The sequence below is a fragment of the Gobius niger genome (assembly GCF_951799975.1).
Source record: "Gobius niger genome assembly, chromosome: 8".
Lineage (NCBI taxonomy): Eukaryota > Metazoa > Chordata > Actinopteri > Gobiiformes > Gobiidae > Gobius > Gobius niger.
The window spans coordinates 16,220,886-16,241,670 of NC_136859.1; the positions used below are offsets into that span (position 1 = coordinate 16,220,886).

Consider the following 20,785-nt stretch of genomic DNA (forward strand, 5'->3'; position numbering starts at 1 on the left):
ATACTCGACTACGTCATAAAATAAAATAAATAAGATAAAATACAATCAAATGAAATAAAATGCCACTTGTTTTATCATTTCTGTTGTTATGAAAGTTGATGCTGAAAATGTTCAAATTATTTGTTTTCAAACTAAATTTAATAATAAGTGAAATCAGTGTCAAAGTGCCCACATAATAAATTGCATAAAAGATGTCTGGAAACACTCTGACGCACAGGTCGTTTCAAACATTTTGTAATAGGACACTCCCAATTAAAAGATTGCCTTTTTATAGCCTGTGCAGTGTTTCCCAACAGGGGGACAGGCACTTGGCAGGGGGGTGCCTTGGATGACCTCAGATTAAAAGAACAGGCCACCGTTTTTTCATACGGAGATATGTTCATACCTGAGCTTAGACCAGTGGTTCTCAACCTGAGGGCCGGGACCCCAATTTGTGGGGTCGCCAGATCACTTATCTAAAAATACACATATTTTCATTAGCAAATAATGTAATGTTTTATTGTGGCATGTGTTTGCTATTGTACCAGAGTGCCATTATTTGTTCGTAGTTGAATTTTATCATGAATTTTATTTCAGCCATTTGGTTTTTTTTTTCTTTGTTTTTTAAGAATTATGTAGGCTAATGTTCCTTTTTCTCACGGTGTGACCCGGGCGGGGGGTCACGAACCCCTTTACTTTATAATGGGGGTCACGGCTCCAAAAGGTTGAGAACCACTGGCTTAGACGAGTTGATATGTACCTGTCTGGTCATTGTGCGTGCCCTCAGTCACGCAAAAAGACCTAAGATGTTGTTAGCACAAGTTGATATTTGTGCGTGTTTGACCTTGTAGCGACCCAGCGACTGTATGAGTAGTTCAGCATGGCACTTTTACTTTCCATCACAGTGGTCGCTATGACGCTCCAGGACCAAGTGTTTGAAGGGTTTTCTCTGCAGACGGAGCCTCTCACCAGAAAACAAGTAATCCTGGAGCGTCCCAGAGACCACCATGATCAAAAGTAAAGGTGCCTGGCTGACCACTCTTACAGCCACTGGGTCACTACAAGGTCTATACGCACAAATATCTTTTTATTTTATTATTTTTTTTTTTGCATAAAAAGTTGCATTATGCACCTTTAAGGTTCAGGTGCTTTATTTGCCATTATACAACTATACAACGCAATGTAGGTGTTACTCTGTTAGGTGGTACTCTGAATATAAATCAATGCCTCAACGGGTGCGTGGGATAATAAAAAGAAGAAAAAAAGGCGATTGGTGCGTATTTCTGCAATACACCTTTTTCACCACCAGATGCCTCCCTTCACCAAGCCGGGGCACAGCGGGCGAAGAGGAGCGGAGCGTGTGGTGGAAATCGCCGCAGAAACAGGGCTTGGTTCAGACTACATCCACTTGCACAGAACACAGCGGTGAGAGAGGGAGAGCGAGCGCGCACAGTGATCACACAGACAGACACAGGAAGGATACCTCATAAGGAAGCATCCATCACAGCCGCTGATGTAACGAAACGACGCGCGCCCGAGTCGTTTTATCTGAGAATTGTTACTCCCAGGGACGCATATACGAGTGACACCAACCAAAGGAGGGGGGGAAAAAATGGGAGATACTGCGGTACCTATACTGATGGCTGTATTGTCCTGCTTCGTGTGGGGAAACAGCGTCGAGGTAAGAATTATTTCTATTTCGACAAATGGCGACGCTTCTGTGTGGGATTAAATGGATTTCTGCGCATCTCGTGTCGCAAAAAAAAAAAAAAAAACGTCCAGAGATTTGAAACGCATCTCTCTTATATCTTGCTGACTCTGAGGTATGAACGCTCTGCTCCATTAAATATGCAGTGTGCCATCATCATCATCATCATCAAAAGAAACGACGCACGTATTCTGCATTTGCACTGGCGTATCCGCGGGGTCGTGCGCTTTGCAAAAGTCTCAGTTTTTCTGTGTGCTTTTCGGCCGCTGCGTCAAGCCCGGGCCTGTGTCTTGTCATGAGAAATGTTATATATGGGCCTTGCTTGGGTCTGTTGGAAGATGGAGATCAAATTTATCTTCAGTGGATACCGTCCCTTTTCTCTCTCTCTCTCTTTCTTTCTTTTTACAGCTGGATCCAAATAATCTAGTTGGCTATTACGATAAGACAACATCGCAGTTCGCTCGGTGAGGTTTGTTGCCTGGTATTGTGCAGTTGTGACTTTGACATACAGTATCATGGGTCATTGATGAGTTCAATGAGGAGAATCCCAATCCCAAACTTGTTTTATTGCTATATGTGAACTGTTATGCAAATGCCTTAAGGACAGATCAATGTGGCACCAGCTGCTTCTGTCTCTGCCTACTGTATCTCTGTGACCTTACAGTCTGCAGTGGACCAGACTGGAGCATCATTTACATGTTTCACAAACGTGCTCGTGTCAAACCAACTGCACGTTTACAGTTAAAAGCATAAACAATGGCACACTTTGTACTGTACTGAGTGAATGGTGCGCCACATTGGTGATTATATCAAGAAGGTCCCGGGTTCCTGCTGAGGTTGCGTGTTATTCCTGTGTTTAGGTGACTGTCCTCTGGGTGCTCTCATTGATCAGGCTGAAACGTGAACAATAGATATCCTCCGTGACTTGGTAGTCCAGGTCCCCAGGCGGCCTTTTTCTCCTGACATGTCGAACCTGCAGCATTGTAAGTTGGGTCAAATGCAGAGGACTTTAAGGGGAAAAACATATATACATTATTGTAAGTTAGGAGCTTTCCCCCTTAAGAGGATTTGTAGATGTTTATTTATTAGTGAGCTTCTTCTTTGTGGAAGTCAGTGGCAGCTCTAACCCACTCTCCCTTTTTCATACTGAAATTCATCTCCTCCATAAGAGCCTTAGTGGGATTACTGTGATGCACTAGCAATGGGCTTTAGCTTCACACAAGGAAACCTGCTCGAGAAGGTTTACACTGAAGATTACTGCAGAAGAAGGGTGGCTCTGCTGGATTAGGCTGTCGCATTAGGCCTAATAATGCTGTAAGAGACCTCTAATAAATCACCTCCTTCAAATGGGTTAATTTGATCATCTAATTGTCCACTGTGGGTGAATATGCAAACTATGAAATATGCAATGATTTCTGATTTGTTCTTCAAAGTTGATTGACAGGTGGTTTCCCTGCTGTAGACATTTCTTCTTCATCTCGACACAAACATTAGACGGATGGAGTGTCTTATTCAAAGAAGCTTGCAGTATTCTGGGCAGATCTAGGACCAAACCACTGTCCCTTCTAACCACTTGGCATTTGTTTTAAATAGGATGTGCTTTCTGACTCAGGTCTTTCCATTTCCATGCGAGGCTTTCGTCTGGATTATACAGTTGGATTGTTTTATGGATTGATAATAAGTGGAGGCAAAAACATTTGGGTTCGGAGAGAACATAGACTGTCTTCTCCCACTCTCTTTACATAAGAACATGAACGTGAGAGCATGACTCTGAATCGGTATTCGGTGAAATTTTAGATTAAAGCCGCAAGTGGCGATGTAGGCCCTCGCCCCGGCACACAACTCCCTCCTACGCGACCGCCGCTCCTGTGTGACCGCCCCTGTGTGCTCTCGGCCTGGCCTCACTCCCACCCCGGCCTCAGTGGTCCCGGAATCACCCACTGCCTCTAACGGTCAGGCTGTTTTCCGTCCCCAGCCTCACAGACCGTGCAGACAGTCATCCATAAGAAGTTCACGGCAGCAGATATGACATAGAAGCAGAGGTGGGTAGAGTAGGCAAAATAGTTACTCAAGTAAAAATGTACCTGTGAAATAATTTCACTCACGTACAACAAGTAAAAAGTCGTGATTGAAGATTTAGTAACTTTTAAATTCACTCAGTGGCACAAGCAACTTATTTGTTTAAACTCAAGTCAGAGTAAAGATACTTCATTACAATATTACTCAAGTCGAGGTATAAATCCTTGTACTTCAGTAAATGTAACTTAGTGCTACTCTCCTCTCCGTAGAATCAGTAGCCTTGTACAACATGTGCCAAATAGTGGAGCGTCAAGATACAAGTCCCACGAGAACGAGACAAGATTTTTGCATAATTTCCAAAATAAACAACATTTTGTTCTTATGTTTCCATTATATTGAGCCAATATTTTCCTTTGTATTGTGTTGTGTGTAACAATATTAACAAACAAACTGGCATGGATAAGATTTGACTTATCGGTGTCATTAACAAATCCCCTTATTCCCCTTCTTTATCAATTCTGTTTACGGTCATTTCTGAGTATTAACCTGTAGTGCATGTAGTTATATATTTGAACAAGGGTAATGATGACATTAAACTCCCTATCAGTAAAGGCATTACAACTGCAACTGTAATATGTATTAATTAAACAGGTAAACAGTTAAGTGATCTTTAGCTAGACTGACTTTTCTTCCTCTCCCTTGTTCTGCGCCCTGCACCTGACCACGCTGTCCGTGCGTGAATAGAAACAATATAATTTTTGGTTTGGTTTATTGTGTAGAATATACCTGTAAAGTGTGAGATAAAACATCCAAACTGCAATTTTCATGGTATAGATAGGGGGCGCTATAGTGGTGAGCACTGTGCAGTTATTGAGCTCTATCTGTTCAGACCGTGAGTGGCCTTATGTCAGCCAAATATGATCCAGATTGGATAGAGCGTATGCCTGCGAGGTGTTGTCAAAGGTAAACATTATCCAAAAAAAGGTGTCAGGTGTGAGCTTATTCTGCAGAAAAAACAAGGACTAGTACATTTGAACATCCGGTGAGCAAAATCGTCTCCAGGATTTCAATCCAATATGGCCGACTTCCTGTTGGTCAGAGGGCGGCGCTATAGTTATGTCTTATGACTGTCTCCATGTGCTCTATCACTGTGCCAAAGGGGATTGGCCTACGCCAAACAATGCATGTACCAAAACACATAGGGGTTGAATACCGCACACAATTTTCAGCGACTCTAATCACTGTGCCAATTTTTGCGTCTACTTTTGCACTGGAAGTAGGGCTGAAAGATATATTGTTATCGTATCGATATCGAGACAAATGCTTGGTTTTCACCTAAACCCATAGTTATATCGATATCAAGATATCTGGCATGAATATTGAGATATGGAATTTTGTCCATATCATTCAGCCCTAACGGGAAGGCACTGAAAAACAGGATCTTAGAGGTGGTACCATGACAAGAAACTGGGGGCGAACAGCCAATTTCCGCGTGTGCTTTTCCACGGGAAGGCACTGAAAAACCGGATCTTCTAATAATAATAACAAGAAACCGGGGAAGAACAATAGTCCCTTACCAGGACTTTGTCCTGGCTCGGGCCTTATAAAACCTTGCAAAAGTGAGTCATGAAATTGCCCGCAGCTCACGACAACCTACAGTGTTGTAATAGCTGTGGGCCTGTTCCCAATCCACATCACCATCTGCCTCTTGGAGCGGGACAAGAGGATTTGGTAAAAAAAAAAAAAAAAGGAGAATGGAAATAGATCAGGACAGCGAGACCTCTGTATACACACACTCACTGCGCTCAACTCACTTAATTAATTTTAGAGCCAGAGATAATCGCGTTGTACTAATGGATTCCTGCGCGCTCGCTTGGCTCCATAAAGGCCACATGTGCCAGTGGACATGAATGCTATCATTTTATTGAGTCACTTATTCTTTCCTTATTACTAACAGACCTACCATTTTATAACGATTTTGACTCTCTGTCATCCAGGTGGTGTTTCACTCGCCATCCAGGGCTAGTTTTGGTGATGGCCACATCTGCCGGATATAAGGTTGTGACATCTTAGTGATGCCATCAAACAATGTTCCTTCCTTTGCACAAATCTATCCCAGGTGTGCGACAGCTGGAGGCTGAGTCTTCCATAACCAAGGCTTATATATCTTTCATAAAAGCCTTCCTCTTTCAAACCACCGTGGGTCTTGATCCAGCGGGAGCATCCCCCGGGCATCAAAAGAGTGCCCCATCTCATTGACTCATGAGCAGATACACAACACAGTCTAAGCTCAGAAGTGTTTCACGGTGGTGTAGATAGAGGAGCTTCTCAAATAGCTGCAATGTCTCCCCAATGTACCTCCTGTTACAACCCTCTACTGCCCTTAATTGCATAAACTATCCCTGCTTTTCTACCCTTCGAGATTGTATCCTCGGGGTGCACTATTCGCGCGCGCAAGGAGCGTTACCAGCTGTCGCACACCTGGGAAAGAGCTGTGCGAAGGATGCCCCGACATTGTTTGGGGCATCCTAGTCACCAAAGGAAGCCGCGAGGAAGCTCCCTGATTACCACCATTTAGATGGAGTGCACTTTTAACAGGATATGCATTAGGGCTGGGCAATTAATCGAAATCGCAACCCCTACTACGGTCAATCTCAATAATGGTCTTGGGACTTTATGATTATCAGGTTTACAGACAATTCTTTGGCAGAAACAGCACCTAGTTTTGAAGTTTGGATGAGACAATGAATGACATTTATGGTTAAATTAAAGCATTTGTTTCTGTTCGAGCTGAGGTTTGTATGAAAGGTCTGTCTAAGTTCATGAATTGGCTACATGTATTTAATTTTTATCATGAAAAAATTTAATTGAATCGAAAACCTGCCATATCAGCTCTAACATTTATTTACAAAATATCAATAAATCTTAAAGTGGCGTAGTGTGTTTCAGAAAGTGTTTTTCCACATGTTCTTGGAAGTCACGTGCCTATAACTCCATAAACTGAGTGAGAATGGGGAGTGGAGCAAAAGAATCTGGAATCTAATAAGCTAATGATCTTTACAATTAACAAACTATCTTGTCTCCATGGGGTTTTATCATGTCTTAGATTTGCTGACCCTGTATTTTGGATCTCTTAACATCTTTCTGAAATGCATGACATCCTTGTATTGCTAATTGCTTTTTTTCCCCCCCAAAAAAATGCAAGCTTTCATACTTATATTTGCACTTTATATTCAGGCACTGAATTGTGAAGTATTGGCATCTCATATTTCTCAGAAGGCTATTAATTTACTGTCTGTGAAGGGAACGTTCTTGAGATCGCAGCAATAAATTATTGGAAGGAAGAGCTTTTGTTTTTTTCTCAGTAACTTCAGGGCATTCAAATAGCCACTCATGCAAACACATTGTATTAGAAATATTCTTTTAAATTAACCTCTGTGCCAAATGGCTAAATCTAAAACCAGCTTTTGTGAGGGGTTTGATTGCTGACCTCTCCTGTCAGATACCTCCATACTCAGGTCTCTGTGTGACTCCGCAAAATACAGTGTGATTTCTCTCATAACTACATTTTGAACTGCTTTTTGAACTGTTTTGTAACTCATTGCGAAGTAATGCATTGCCAAAGTGCGTACAGACTACAGACACAATTGGCCATGTAATCTGGAGCACACTCAATACCTCTATCTCCTTTTTGAATCGTTAAATGAAGATATACAGCTATTCGGCACCCCAAGGTCTTCTCTGCAGCAGAAATGCCTCTGCAAGTGAAATGGTCCCTGATTTCGTGCTGTATAAGTTAAATGGCAGAGCAGAGCGCCATGTTTAGTGCCAGCGGTGGTGGGAGGGTCTGGTTCTGTCCCAAACATCTGCAGAGTGCGATAACACAAGTCTTCCATGTTTACAGGGGGGAAGTGAGGGGCACAGTCCTGGCACCACAAATGAGTTGGAAAATGGAGAGTGTGATAGACAGTGTGTAGAATTTGATGTGGACTGAAAGGCGGAGTGCAAGTTGATGTAGTGAGTGGCTTTTACCTTAGTAGTGCTACAGTATATATACAGTATATTCTACTAGGTTGGTTAGGTTACTTTATTTGTACCCGTAGTTAAATCTGTCTTGCAATTCTGAGAAAAAGTAGTTAAACATTGATAAAACACCAGACTATACACACTAAGAATAAGAATAAAACACAAAGGTTTCATTATGAAGCTTATAAGTGCTCTAGAAACTAACAGGATGTGCCTTTGCTAAAGATATTATCATCAGCTTAAACCGTTAACAATAAAGATAAAAAGCATGTTAAGGAACCCCGAACCAGTGTTGGTTTTAAATCTCCATTATTTATCAAACTGAGGTACATGTGTTATTTGTGATACTTCAGCTTCTTCCAGTGATACTCAGAATCATCTTAAGCATCACCTGAAGAATTAGACTTTTATCAATTTGAGGTAATTTAATGTATGCTTTGGTGATGAATGTGCATTCAAGTTGAAGTTCAGGTGTTGCTGGTTCATACATGGTTTGCTCCAACTTTAGAGCCTTTATAGACTCAGTTCAGTCCTGATTTGAAAGTCTAGTAGTGTATAGGGAAAATAGTGAAATTTGCTTCTGTTTAAGCAGTAACTCATGCCCCTAGAGGCCATAAGCGCCACTGCAGGTGCAGGTGTATTCATTAATTGTCAGTGAGAGTAAATACTACACTGATAGAAAAGACAAAGGGAGAGAGGGATATTGCACATCCAATTACACAATGGAGCACTTTTTTTTTTCACTCAAACTTGGCTGCAAATACTGTTTAAGTGGCGCTAGCCCACAGTTAGCTTTGCGCGTTAGCCTGTTAGCTTCTTCTTCGTGATTTCATTTTCATAATGGGTATTGGTGGCTCCTACCCGGAGACAGCGAAGTTGCAATTGTTGTTTTCTGGCCAGAGACACCGGGGGAGATGAAAGACCCCCCAATCTCCTCACTAACACTTATATTACCCCCAGAGGGACTACGAAAAGGATTTATTAAGGTAAATAAGTTACTTAGCACTGCTTTAAATGGTGTACTGTTTTTCTCTTGAGGAGCATATTTATTTTGTTGTTTGTCTTCCTGAATGCCTCACCATTTTACCAGTCCTGGAAGTGATGCAACCATGTATTGCTGGCATGTTTTTAACTCCATGAAAGTGCACTCATCTTTTTTACTTGTGGTAAAACTATAGAGGATACTACTGTATGTGAATATACATCACATCATAGACCACTATTCTGTTCACTTTCTTCCTTGCCAAATTCTGCTTCTGCCAGCACCTATTGAGGCACCACATGGGATGCCCTTCCTAACCATCACCCTCCATTTACATCCATGTTTGGAAGTGGCACAAACAGCTGTAACAGGAAACACAAAAGTCGACCTCTGTAAGTCATTGGTGTTCCTCCACTGACATCTCAGCTGAACATTCGTCACTGGCAGCTTTAAAAAGACGGCACAGTGATGGAGAAGGAGCATTAATTATTAAAGGACACAGAAAGGTCTGGCTCGGGCTCCTCAGATGCGTTTTTGGTGCTTGTCACGCACTTTTTATTCAGAGCTAAAAGTGCAGTGCTCACCACCTGTGCTATTGAGGGTGATCATTAAGAGCAGTAAGGAAATGATGGATAACTCTTTTCTCTCGTCTGTGCCTTTGTTGAACCAGGCTCATTATTTCATCATTTTTTGCTTTTCCAAATAAAAACAGATATGTATAGGCTTTACTAAATAGGCTAATGCAAATAGGTGACCTAGCAAATTACCTATCAAAAGCCATATTGATATTACAATGCAAACATTGGCTTTGTCAATCAGGTTTGTGAAGAGGATGGACTTTTTGCAGAGCCTTTGCAGCTGATTGGCCGGAACTCCATGAGCTTGATCCTATATCACAGATGGAGCAAAGACCCTATGATCATTTTGGTGTTGGTTTTGGTGTGTAAATGTGTAGCTTCATACCTTACATGTTGTTGGTGTCACAGTGTTACTAACAATGCGACCTCTCTCTCTCTTCGTCCGGCTGTGTTTTTTTCCTTTTTCGGCGAGCTGCATTTGTGATTTCTCTGTTGGTCGTTGTTTTACTGGATGCTTTTGTACATCTTTGCCGTGTTTATGTGAGGTTCAGTGTTTTTTTTTACTGCAAAGAGTCCTTAATGGTCCTGAAGAAATCAGCTTTTTAAAAGTAAACAAACAGCTAGCTTATCAGCTAAAGCCATTTGAGACCTACAGATTTCTTCTTCTGAAACACTGAGAGCACTTGCAGCATAGTGGAGGCTTCACAAGAGGCGCTAATGGAAACAAAAAAGGGAGCTGCGCAGCAGGAAGAGGAAGGAGGAGGAGCTGGCCAGTGCAGGGCGCCGCGCTCTGGGGCATGGACGGGCCCATGAAGCACTGCACCGTTTCAGGGGAGCACTGAGGGCAGCCAGCCAGGTTTCCTCCAGGCGCTATGGTTTCCCCTGCCTCCGGGTCTGCTCGGCCCGCAGTGGTGACACTGCTTGGTCACGGCGGCTCAGGACTAACACCTGAACACTGTTTTGTTGTACGCTTGTACAATGACAAATAAAAGCAATTACTTACTTACTTAAAGGAATAGGCCACCGTTTTTACATACTGAGATAAGTTCTTACCTTAGCTTAGACGAGTTCATTTGTACCTGTCTGGTCTTCAGTCACATAAACACAGCACAGACGGCGTTAGCATTTAGCCTCTCCTCCTCTCCTCTATAGCTCCAAACGAGGTGAAGATAGAACGTTTTCCCTATTTAAATATGCATACGTGAAGTGTTGCACTACAAAGTATAATTACACAAAATGAAACAATGTGGATAAAAAGGGGAACTACATTGTAAGGCGTAATAATACCAGTGGTCTATTCCTTCAAGTAGATAAGTATATATATAAAGGTCCTCGTTGTTGTCGATAAATGTAAAATCTGCCCATTCACTGCAATTTTGTGACACAATTGGCTCAAACCACCAGTGGAGCAAACTGAAACAAACCAAGAAACAAAATAGATAGATAGATGGATAGATAAATACTTTATTGTCAGATGAGAAGATCTAAAATTTGTTTTACAGTTCAGCTGCTCCGTAGCTGCTCCAAAAGCACCATTCTGATAATTGAGGCTGACCATTCCATTTGTTGGAATGTTCAGCCATTGTTGTGATGGAGTGGAAGATCATCATCCATCAATACATGGTTGACATTTATGCCATATATGACACGTTCAAGTTTGCAATTACAATTCTAGACATAGATCTTCTGGTTGGACTTTACAGCACTGTTGTAGCCTGGTAACAGGATGGAAATAGCGTTGTTTCTGGGGTAACGAGGGATAAGAGCAATTTGCAGCCAAGAAAATACACACTGTTCCCTTGTAATTTAAAGTCTTCAGCGATAAAACTTTGAACTTTTATTACCATGAAATAAAGTAGAATGGCTGATGTGTTCTGTTGCCCTAACTAATGATCATGTATTATCGTCTTCTCAAGAATCAAACTGGCTACATGATACAGAACATGTGGGATATAAATTAAATATTCAATTTACGTGTGCATTTATCTATTTTGAGTAGAAGCTATGCCGTCTGAAGACCCCACCTTCCTCCAGGGTTCACAAAGGATGGCTGTCTCTTACCTCTCATTCATCTTGCCCCCCCTCATTGTTGTGTCTGCTGTCTGTTCAGCTGCCACATCCCAGGACCACTCCCTCCCCCAGCCCCTCCATCCTTCAGCTCTTAACCCCCTGCTTTGTCCAAAGAGCTCGAACGATACAGAATCCCTTGTATCCTTTCCGATGCATTTCATAATTCATGCCTCTTCATTTTTTTTCTTGTATGAAGATTGATTCATGAACTGGCCCAGGCTTTAATACTAGACACAGGTCACATACGCTGCATTTTCTCCTGTAACTAGCTTGCTTAAGTCGGGCAGTAACAAGAACTCTACAGCATTTGAATGTTGTTGAATATTTGATATGTTCTCTATATATAGAAATGTTCCCTGAGGTTACTTGGTATGTAGTCATCATGTGGAATAGAAAGAAGAAAAGCACTTAGCCTATCTCTGATCTTGTCCAGCCTTCCCTGGAGATCTAATTGGTGGTTCTTAGGCACAGATTTAGCATCTCGCTTTTGCCTTTTGTGATGGCTGCACATGGGAATAATGACCTGGAGTCTCAGGTGTGGCGTTCATGGCCGTCTGAGTGGTTGAATCGCTATCTATTGTTTTCCTCAGTTGGTGTCCAAGGCCAGAAAGCAGTCCACAAAGACACAATAAAGATGAAAGAAGAAAGATACAGTAGCTAGCTATACATCCGTTGAAGATTGGGCCGTCTGTATTGATTTTAAGGCCAGTGGAAATCTCACAAGGCTATTATTTAATCCACTGAGCTGCACAAATCTGCAGACTACACAGCCAGCCTGATGTTGTTGCTGCAGAGGTCTGGTTTAAAATTACACTCTCAAGTCTGAAGCCAGTCATGACACGTCAGTCTGACAACCTCAGTCAATCAACGCTCAACTCTCTCGAGCTTAGATTTGAATTATTTCTCTGCATTTATTCATGGGTAGAAAATGAGGACAAACGGGGACAGTGGCCATAGCAAATATTTAAGGGAATAGATAGAAACAGAATCGTACCTGCTGATATTATTTCAATTGCATGTATTCAGATCAGTCAGTGTTTAAGAGCCTATATGTGCACAATCATGGACCTACAACTTAATTTGTGTTTTGAAAGTGATTCAGTTCAGTATGCAAAAACACATCCTGCAGCATTAACCTCCTAACCCCCCACCTGAACTGAAGCACATTTTCTCCAGTTTGGCTTTACCCAAATCTAAAAGCCTCTTGAAAAAAGAGTCAAAACAGTAATGGAGATTTGAGAAAAACATGTTCAAAAAGCGAAGCTTGATTTAGATTAGGCTGTGACCTTATGGATTTGGGTAAAGCAGAACAGAGGTTAATATTTGGAACTGGTCAAGAGTCCTGCATTGGTAGAGTTAAAAACTATAAAAGCTCAGCTGCGACACAACATGCAGGGTCGTGTATTTGGTATTGTCACAATAGCTGAAGTCTCTATATGCAATTTTATACTTGCATATAGATTTTGGAATGTTGTAAATTCACTGTTACCATGGAAATCCGCCATGTTTGTGGGTACTAGTCAATGTCCAAAGCTAAAAACAGTATAAAGAAAATAGCCTTGGAACAGCTCGGTTTGCCTCTGAGTCACTAACACATTGTAATGTCCAATGCTTTATTATGAACAATAACTTCAGTATTTTACTTGTTCACTGTGGAAAAAGGCTACTGCAAATCCGTATACTGCTTTGAGATAGTTCCAAACCCATCGGTTTTTCTTATTGTTTTTTTTCAGCTTACAGTCTAAAATGTCTCTAAAAGGTGTATGTGTATGCAGAATGACATGACAGTGCACATCAACCGGTGCAGTATACAATAGGCTATATTGCAATGATTTCATGAAGATCATTTGGTTAGCACTGTTGGGACAATGGAATTAACAAAGTGACAAACCACTGACTAACTGATACACAGATATGCAGAACATTCGTGAGGATATAACAAAGTACAATGCTTCAGGACTGTGTGCTGACCTTTCCTTCTTTGCGCGTTTGCTGAGACAGGCTAAACCGTACATCTCTTGAGACACACTTGGTCACAACAAGCTATAGCTGTATTTTTCCTTTCCGTAGTTCAGTTTTGGGTCATTTTTATGCGTCTCTCTCTCTCTCTCTCAGCCAGGAAAAGCAGCTCACACAATAATCAAAAGTGCAACAGTTTGATCCTCCATTTAACTATTAAATGGGAGGTAATTGGTTTTGACATGAGAGCATTGGCCTATGCTGTGAATTTTTCTAGGACTAATAGATTACACTTTTTAATTATCATTGAGAGGCTTTTCTCTTCTATTGTTTGTAGGTGGTTCATTGTGTTGTAAAATAGGCCAGATTGATTATAGATACAGATGACATCTTTGTAATTTCCCATATATGGTCATGTTCGAACCAGCCAGAGGGAAAATTTAAACATTCTCATATTACTCCACCATTTCTTTAACAAATATTGAATTATGAATATAGTTTTATACTACATAAGGATACAAAGACAAGGAAAGGCGCAAAATGGTTCAACAGGCCATAAATACTTAAGAAACGGACAATGCTAACCATGAAGCTACGTTAGCTTCATGCTGCATATGCTAACGTTAGAAACAAAGGCCTGAAACTGTTTTGCTACTGAACAATTTGAGATTTGAGATTTATTCATTTATTTGAGCAATTCCAAGTTCCAAGTTGCTAGACAAAGAAAGAAACACAATAATGCCCAAAAGGGAGTAGGCTGAAGCAAACAATGCTTATTTTTGCCTACCCCATTCAACTTATACTAACTTTACAACTGCAGTTTGTTTACATTCCGGTTTGTTCTCTGAAATCAGCTCATTATGGTACAATTAAGATATACATAATCATAATCAACACATAGTTTAGGATATAGAGACATAACCATAATCAAACATAGGAAATAAGTTTACATAGTCTTCTGATGTATAGAATCGGGTTTAGAAGTTCTTAAACATCGAATGGTAGCAGGTTATTGCTGCCATCTGATACTGCCCCATATAGAACCATCATTGCCATATTTATATATGCCTGTACATGGACAGTATGTGCATATATAAACATATAGTTTCCTTCTTGTGTGTCTTAAATGTTTTGTCATCTGTGAGTATATTTCAATGTGTCCTGGTCTATGCGTTAAAAGAAGCAAGATTTGGTAAGATGTTGCCAGATTTGCTGTGTAAAAACACCCATATGGACCAGCTTTTGTTTGACGTTATTGGTGTATGATGAATATGTATATAGTACGTCAGAAAAGGGTTAAAAATAGGGAAAAACTGTGATTCCCATGAGAGGCTATCTTCCCCCTCGGTGAGGCCACGCCCCATTTGTGTGAGGCTGCATGAGATTATTTGATGTTTCTATCGAGGGAAGCCTGTCTCGTGTTTGCGCCTTAAATCCCCCTCACTCAAAGCCCGGTCTAATCAGGTGTTTCACAGGGCGGGCGGGCGAGCGAGGGGTGCTGGTAATGAGCGGCACAGTGAGAGGACCGTGGACCATGAGTGACACACAGAAAATTCTGTAGGGAACCGGTTGCTACGGTAACTGGCTCCTGTGGGCGGCGTATCCACGGCAACCGCCCTCCATGGCCAACGGATGCTGAGACAGAGAAAAATGCAGAGTAAAGGGCTTAAAAACTGTGTGTATTGTTTATGGGTGTGAGAGAAACAAGTTTAACGGGAAAACAGGATGTGCTGAAATTAAACACTTTCACTAAACAATGAAAGTAAATATACTACAGGTATCGAATACAATGTTGTAGCAAAAACTAGTAGGAACACTGGGGAGAAAAATACAATTTAGGCAACTACATGATTAAAACTGTTTTTGTTTCATTTTTGTTGTTGTTAAATTGTCCTAGATTTATGGTTTTCAAACTTTTCAGCCGAAGTACCACCCATAAGGATTTTAGTATCTTGAACTATCACCACTCTATGTTATGAAACAGTCACTTGCTCTTGCTCTATAATGATTAAAAAAAAAGGAAAGCAAAAATGTCTTGGTAATATTGGCAAGTTAAACTGCTTTTATTATTGCTACTGTCTAATTTTACAAAACTAGATTAAACTAAAATTAAACTAAACTAAAAGTTGTTTATGAGACTAAAACTATGACTAAAATTCCCAGATATTATTGTCGACTAAAACATGACAAAATAAAAATGAAAAGAAGAGACAAAAATCATCAAACCCTCCAATGACAGTTTGAAAGAGCCTCATATCATTTAAATTCATTGTCAAAGGAACAGGGCTGTGCATTGTTCATGTGGGAGAAGAAATGTGACTCAACCCACCATCTGATACGCACTTCCATTGTGTAATTGTGTAATGACAAATATAGCACCTTTACTTCATGAAGCAGAGGACCTTTGAGGAAATATGATTATAATGAATGTTATAAATGCAAAGTTGACTCAATATTAAATCAAATTAATAAAACACTGGTTGGGACAAAAAAGAGGTGGTTATACATTTTATTAAATAACTGAGAAGGAAGGCATAAAATACTCCATTTATATCTGATAAAATACTTTTTCCCCCTTTGTTCTGTGCATTTGTGCATTTTAACACATATTTTCTGAGTTTTAAGTGTGCTGTTGTATAAAGGCCTATTATAAGTTATCATAGGTACATTTGGATTCACCATAACAAGGATTTAACAAGTTGTTGAATTTAACAGACAGGTGAAGTAAAATGCAGTGCTCGTACTGATCCTGCACGTGGCAGAGAGGAGGGCAAGGCAGAAGCAGAATCTAGATCATGAATAATGGAAATGTAGCATAAATACAACAGTATGCTGTGAAGCTTAAAAAAATACTGATAAAGAACTGGTACAGAACAAAGGTAAAAAAAAAAAAAAAAGTGTATCCTGTGTAGTTGATATGGAAGTATTTTTGTTCAGTCTGACAGTGACTTGAAGTGAGATTTTACCACAGTCAATGCCACATATTTTGTTACAACATTTTCAATTTTTTTTAATGTTTTTATGTTGTGTTGCCCCCAAAAAGATGCAAAAAATGTGCAAACTGTCACAACACAATCTTGCGTACAATTTTGTTGTCTTTGCGTTCAGACAACCTGCCTCTGTAGTATGTATATATAACCCCAAAGCCTCATTTCCATAAGATTCATCTGTTAGACAGCTCCCATGGGAGTTGGCACGATGTGATCAAATTTATTTATGTGCATGAATAAGAGACAGGGAAAGAGACAGATGAATGTTTTAACCCTGCTTTCTATCATCTCTGAGGGCTCTAGGAGCAGCTCAGTCTTCCCCAGCTCCACTTCACAGAAACACTCTCAACATGGTTATTTATTGCCTTGTTGCTGCAGTAAATCCAGGTCATCCTCGTTTATTAGGCAAACTCAAACCCCTAGTTAATTGACACACTGGCGTAATAGGGAAGTATTGAACAAATAGAGTGCTAAACAGCGCATACAGAGAAATAGAAATGGAGATCACCAAATTGTAGATGTTTAAACTCAGTTGGAGGCGATAATGAAACCGATCCCATGACTTGTTTTGACACGTTTGAGGCGCTGTATGTGTTTGGAGACAAGCATCACAACCTCAGGGGAGGCGCGTCACGAAATAAAACTGTACAATTTACCCCTTTTTGGAGTCGACTATTCTGACCCAAACATGGCTATGAATTAAAAATCACCTCATACACCAACAAACCCTGTCAAAATATGTGAAATGGATGTCAAATATTTATTTACTTCAAGAATATAGTACACCATATCATTCAGGGCTGTCCGGCTCTAAATTGGTTTGCCTTTTATCCTCACTTCTCCCTCGGCAGAAGTCATGTGACATGAAGTGCCAGCTTTGATTGATGAGAGCTGCACATCCACAGCACATGACACTGAACTAATGGTTCCTAAAAATACACTTTTAAATACAGTCAGGCCTTTGTCCCCCAAAATTATTTGATGACTGATTGTAGTGGGTCAATGTATCTTTATTATCTCCGTTATATCGAGAGGAATGAATAGCTCAAAGGTAATGTTTGGACTGTATACTCCGTGACTGTAACTTAATTCCACCTTTAAAGGGGCTAGATGCAAGTTGGCCATTTTATACTCACTACTGCCACCTCAGGTCATACGTGTAACTGCACCTTCTATATTAAACTCGTGCATGACGGTTTCGGACCAGAGGTAACAACTTTTTGAGTAACAGTGCAGGATTATAGAGGCAGTTGTGATGTGTTGTGTTTAAACTCTGTATAGTCCCTTTAAATGTCAGTAAAATTTGATAAATAATCACTTGGTTTATTGTTTTAGAGAAATAAACGTTTATCCCTGTTGTTATGAGCAGCAGAAAGTCCCATATTCAGTGACGATTGCGTTTGTTCAATGCTTCAGACCGACCTGCTCAAATCGCCCTTAAGCCCCTGAGTCCACCAATCCGCTAAGGTATCCCTGCACTGCTCAGTATTAACAGGCTGCCATCCCCATGTGTGGTAAATGTGAAGGAGGTTTAGCCGTGTTGTTACATAACTCCATGCTCGATGACACACTACAAAGAACACCCTTTATGTTTCTGTCACCAAAACAACGTTAGATACAACCAGCTACCAGGCAGTTAACGTTATGACCATGAATCACCGATCAGTCGAAGTGAATTACAGATTCTGTCTCTGTGTAAGCGCGTGATCGTGGGTGGGATGAACATAGCAGCATGTATTTTATCCACAAACAAAATGGCCTTGATAAGGTTCAAAGAGTCTTTATTACCCCCGAAAGGCAACACTGTGGTGCAAAACGACAGAAAGTTTCAGATCTTTTGGGGCGTCACTGCTTTATAGTTGTGAATAACGTAAATAGGAGTCAGTGGTGAAAGAATAACAGTTGATGCGCATAGGTCATGGCTAATAATAGTGTTTAAGATGTTAGGCTGAACTGGTTTAAGTAACAATGGTTTCTGCAGTATACTGTATGCATACTGTAATCTTTTTTTGTATCTCAAAGGAAGAATTGCAAAATGACCAAAGTTCCGCATTGCCTTGTAGCCGTTTGAGAACAGAACGCTCAGGGCCGTGCGTCACAGTGACTCAAAATTAGCATTCGTTTAGCAGTGGGTGTGATGGAGAGGCAGACGTGCGTGGACCTGCTCATCACAACTATCATAATAGTGCCAAACACTTCTCCCAAACGCCTTCCTACAAACTGTTTGACGACATGAAGCGTGTTCATGTGACAGGATGACAGCAGGAAGTTAAAACTAAGGAGCATACAGTAAATAGTGTGTTCTTTCTCACACAGTTTTGCTGTTATGTAGCTTTCTGTTACTAACTACTGAACAAGTTTTGGTGGGGGGTTTTTTCACCAATATTAGAAAATTAAACTGTTTCATGTTCAGTCACAAAGCATCACAGCCATTTTCCTTAACTGTTGAATTATTATCTTGGCTAATTTCTCCAGGGTGAACTCCACCTCAGTCGCACAGTTACACAGAGGGTTTCCAACCAGCCATGGCCAGCCAGCCCCTTCTGGTTTCTGTACAAAAGCAGGAGCAGCCAATACAAAAACTGCTTTTTATCACAAATGCAAGTTTGTAACATGTCACTCAAAGAAGACATAAATCATTGTGTTTCATTCTGAACAAACTTTATAGCTTCTCTCTCTAAAGCAGTGCAGAACTGTGCGTGTTCATTTGACCGAAGGTGGCAATTTTCAGTGTGATATTGATTGTTATTTTCAATGTTTTCGTACTCGGCTAAATCATCATGATGGATGGACCGTGCGTTTCTTTGATTAGTTAAACCCCCCTCGATCAAACCCTCGTAGTGATAATGATTCTCTGGCAACCTTAGTTACACAAATGTGTTTAGAGACCTCTGCTGGATACCAGGTACTCAATTTGAAGGATAAATAGAAAGGAAAACACAAACAAACAAACCATTTTTTTGGGTGATTTGTAATTTTATTAAGCACAGAAAAAACAAAACAAAATCATACATAGAACAGACAAACACATTTGTACAAATTAAGATTAACAACAATTATGAATGAAATTAAAAAAGAAGAAATAAACAAAAAGAGAATAATAAACAAAAACAAAAATGTGGAGGCTTTCTTATTCGTTGCATTTTCTCATCCATACAAGCCCTGTGGCTTCACAATAGTTCATTAATTACTCTCACACCCACTTTTGCTTATACATATATATAACACACAGTACTAAGTAACTTGTTTATTCTAATAAATCCTTTCCGTAGTCCCTCTGGGGGTAAAACAACTGTTGATGGGATTATTGAGGGGTCTTTCATCTACCACTGGTGTCTCTGGCCAGAAAACCACAATTGCAGCTTTCCTGCCTACGGGTCGGAGGCTTCAAAACACACTAATAGAATCACAAGAAGTTTGAGTAAAAAAAAATATCTCCATTGTGTCATTGGATGTACAATATCCCTCTTTCCCTTTGTCTTTTCTGTCAGTGTAGTATTTACTCTTACGGACAATTAATGAGTAAAAAAACATGCTACGACACCTGCAGGGGCGCTTATGGCCTCTAGGGGCATGAGTTACTTAGCACTGCTTTAATGCAATCATAGAATTTTTTATATATTTATTCCTTTTTATTTTATTGTTATTATTATTATTTTTCTTTACTTCTCTACTTCTCTACTTTCTTTACATGAATCATAATAATAAATAATTCATTAGATACAAAGGAACAATGATAATTTTGTGTAAATTCACTCGACGGTCCTGCTATCCAATTCTATGCAACACAACCTGATTCACAGATTCCAACTGAATAGCATTTCGGGGGCTGGTATTGTCTGCTGTTAGAGAATTAGATAAAGCCTGGTGATTACGGGGCCAGCTGCCCGCAGTGCACTGCTGTAATCTGGACCGATGAGGCTTGACTTAGAGACGGCAGCATCTTCAAACAGCAGCCTCTACCATAATGGCTGCTAATTAAATATTAAAACAAGATATTCAGCTTAGTACATTGGTTTACAACTCTGCATGGCGCTGTAGGCTAATAGGCTGCTAAAACCCAATGAAGTCATTTCCACTTTGTGCATCAGTTTCCTTTGAATCGAAAAATGAATGTCTTCAATTAGCCATTAGCGGGGGATATATAGTAATGAGTGTTGATCTGCAGCGCTAACCTGCTCCATCCTGCTCTGTCCCCTCTGCTTCAGGAGCCTGCCCACAGACTAATGTTGCCTCTCGCTAATAAAGACACGCCACACCAGGAAGAGGCTTGATGGAACCTATGAATAATTAAATAATATGATTACAATGATGAATGCGCCCCAATCTCTCTGGCCATTTAGCACTGGCCAGAGGCAGGAGGAAGGAGCCGCACAGTATCAGGCGTTGCATCAGTGCTGTTTGGGAGAGAAACAACAGGTTATCTGAATTATGAGGCGGATGATGGATTAAATGTAACTTTGAATAAGGGCAG

At 40.5% G+C, this 20,785-nt stretch overlaps 1 protein-coding gene across 1 annotated transcript in view; it reads left to right on the forward strand.

The window, feature by feature from the left end:
* Positions 1-1,364: 1,364 nt before the first annotated feature.
* Positions 1,365-20,785, forward strand: part of aplp1 (amyloid beta (A4) precursor-like protein 1) — a 34,706-nt gene continuing 15,285 nt past the window's right edge. Inside the window, exon 1 of the mRNA XM_079560775.1 lies at positions 1,365-1,660. Within this exon, the coding sequence (XP_079416901.1) occupies positions 1,592-1,660 (69 nt within the window). The 5' untranslated portion in view covers positions 1,365-1,591. The remainder of the gene's footprint in view (positions 1,661-20,785) is intronic.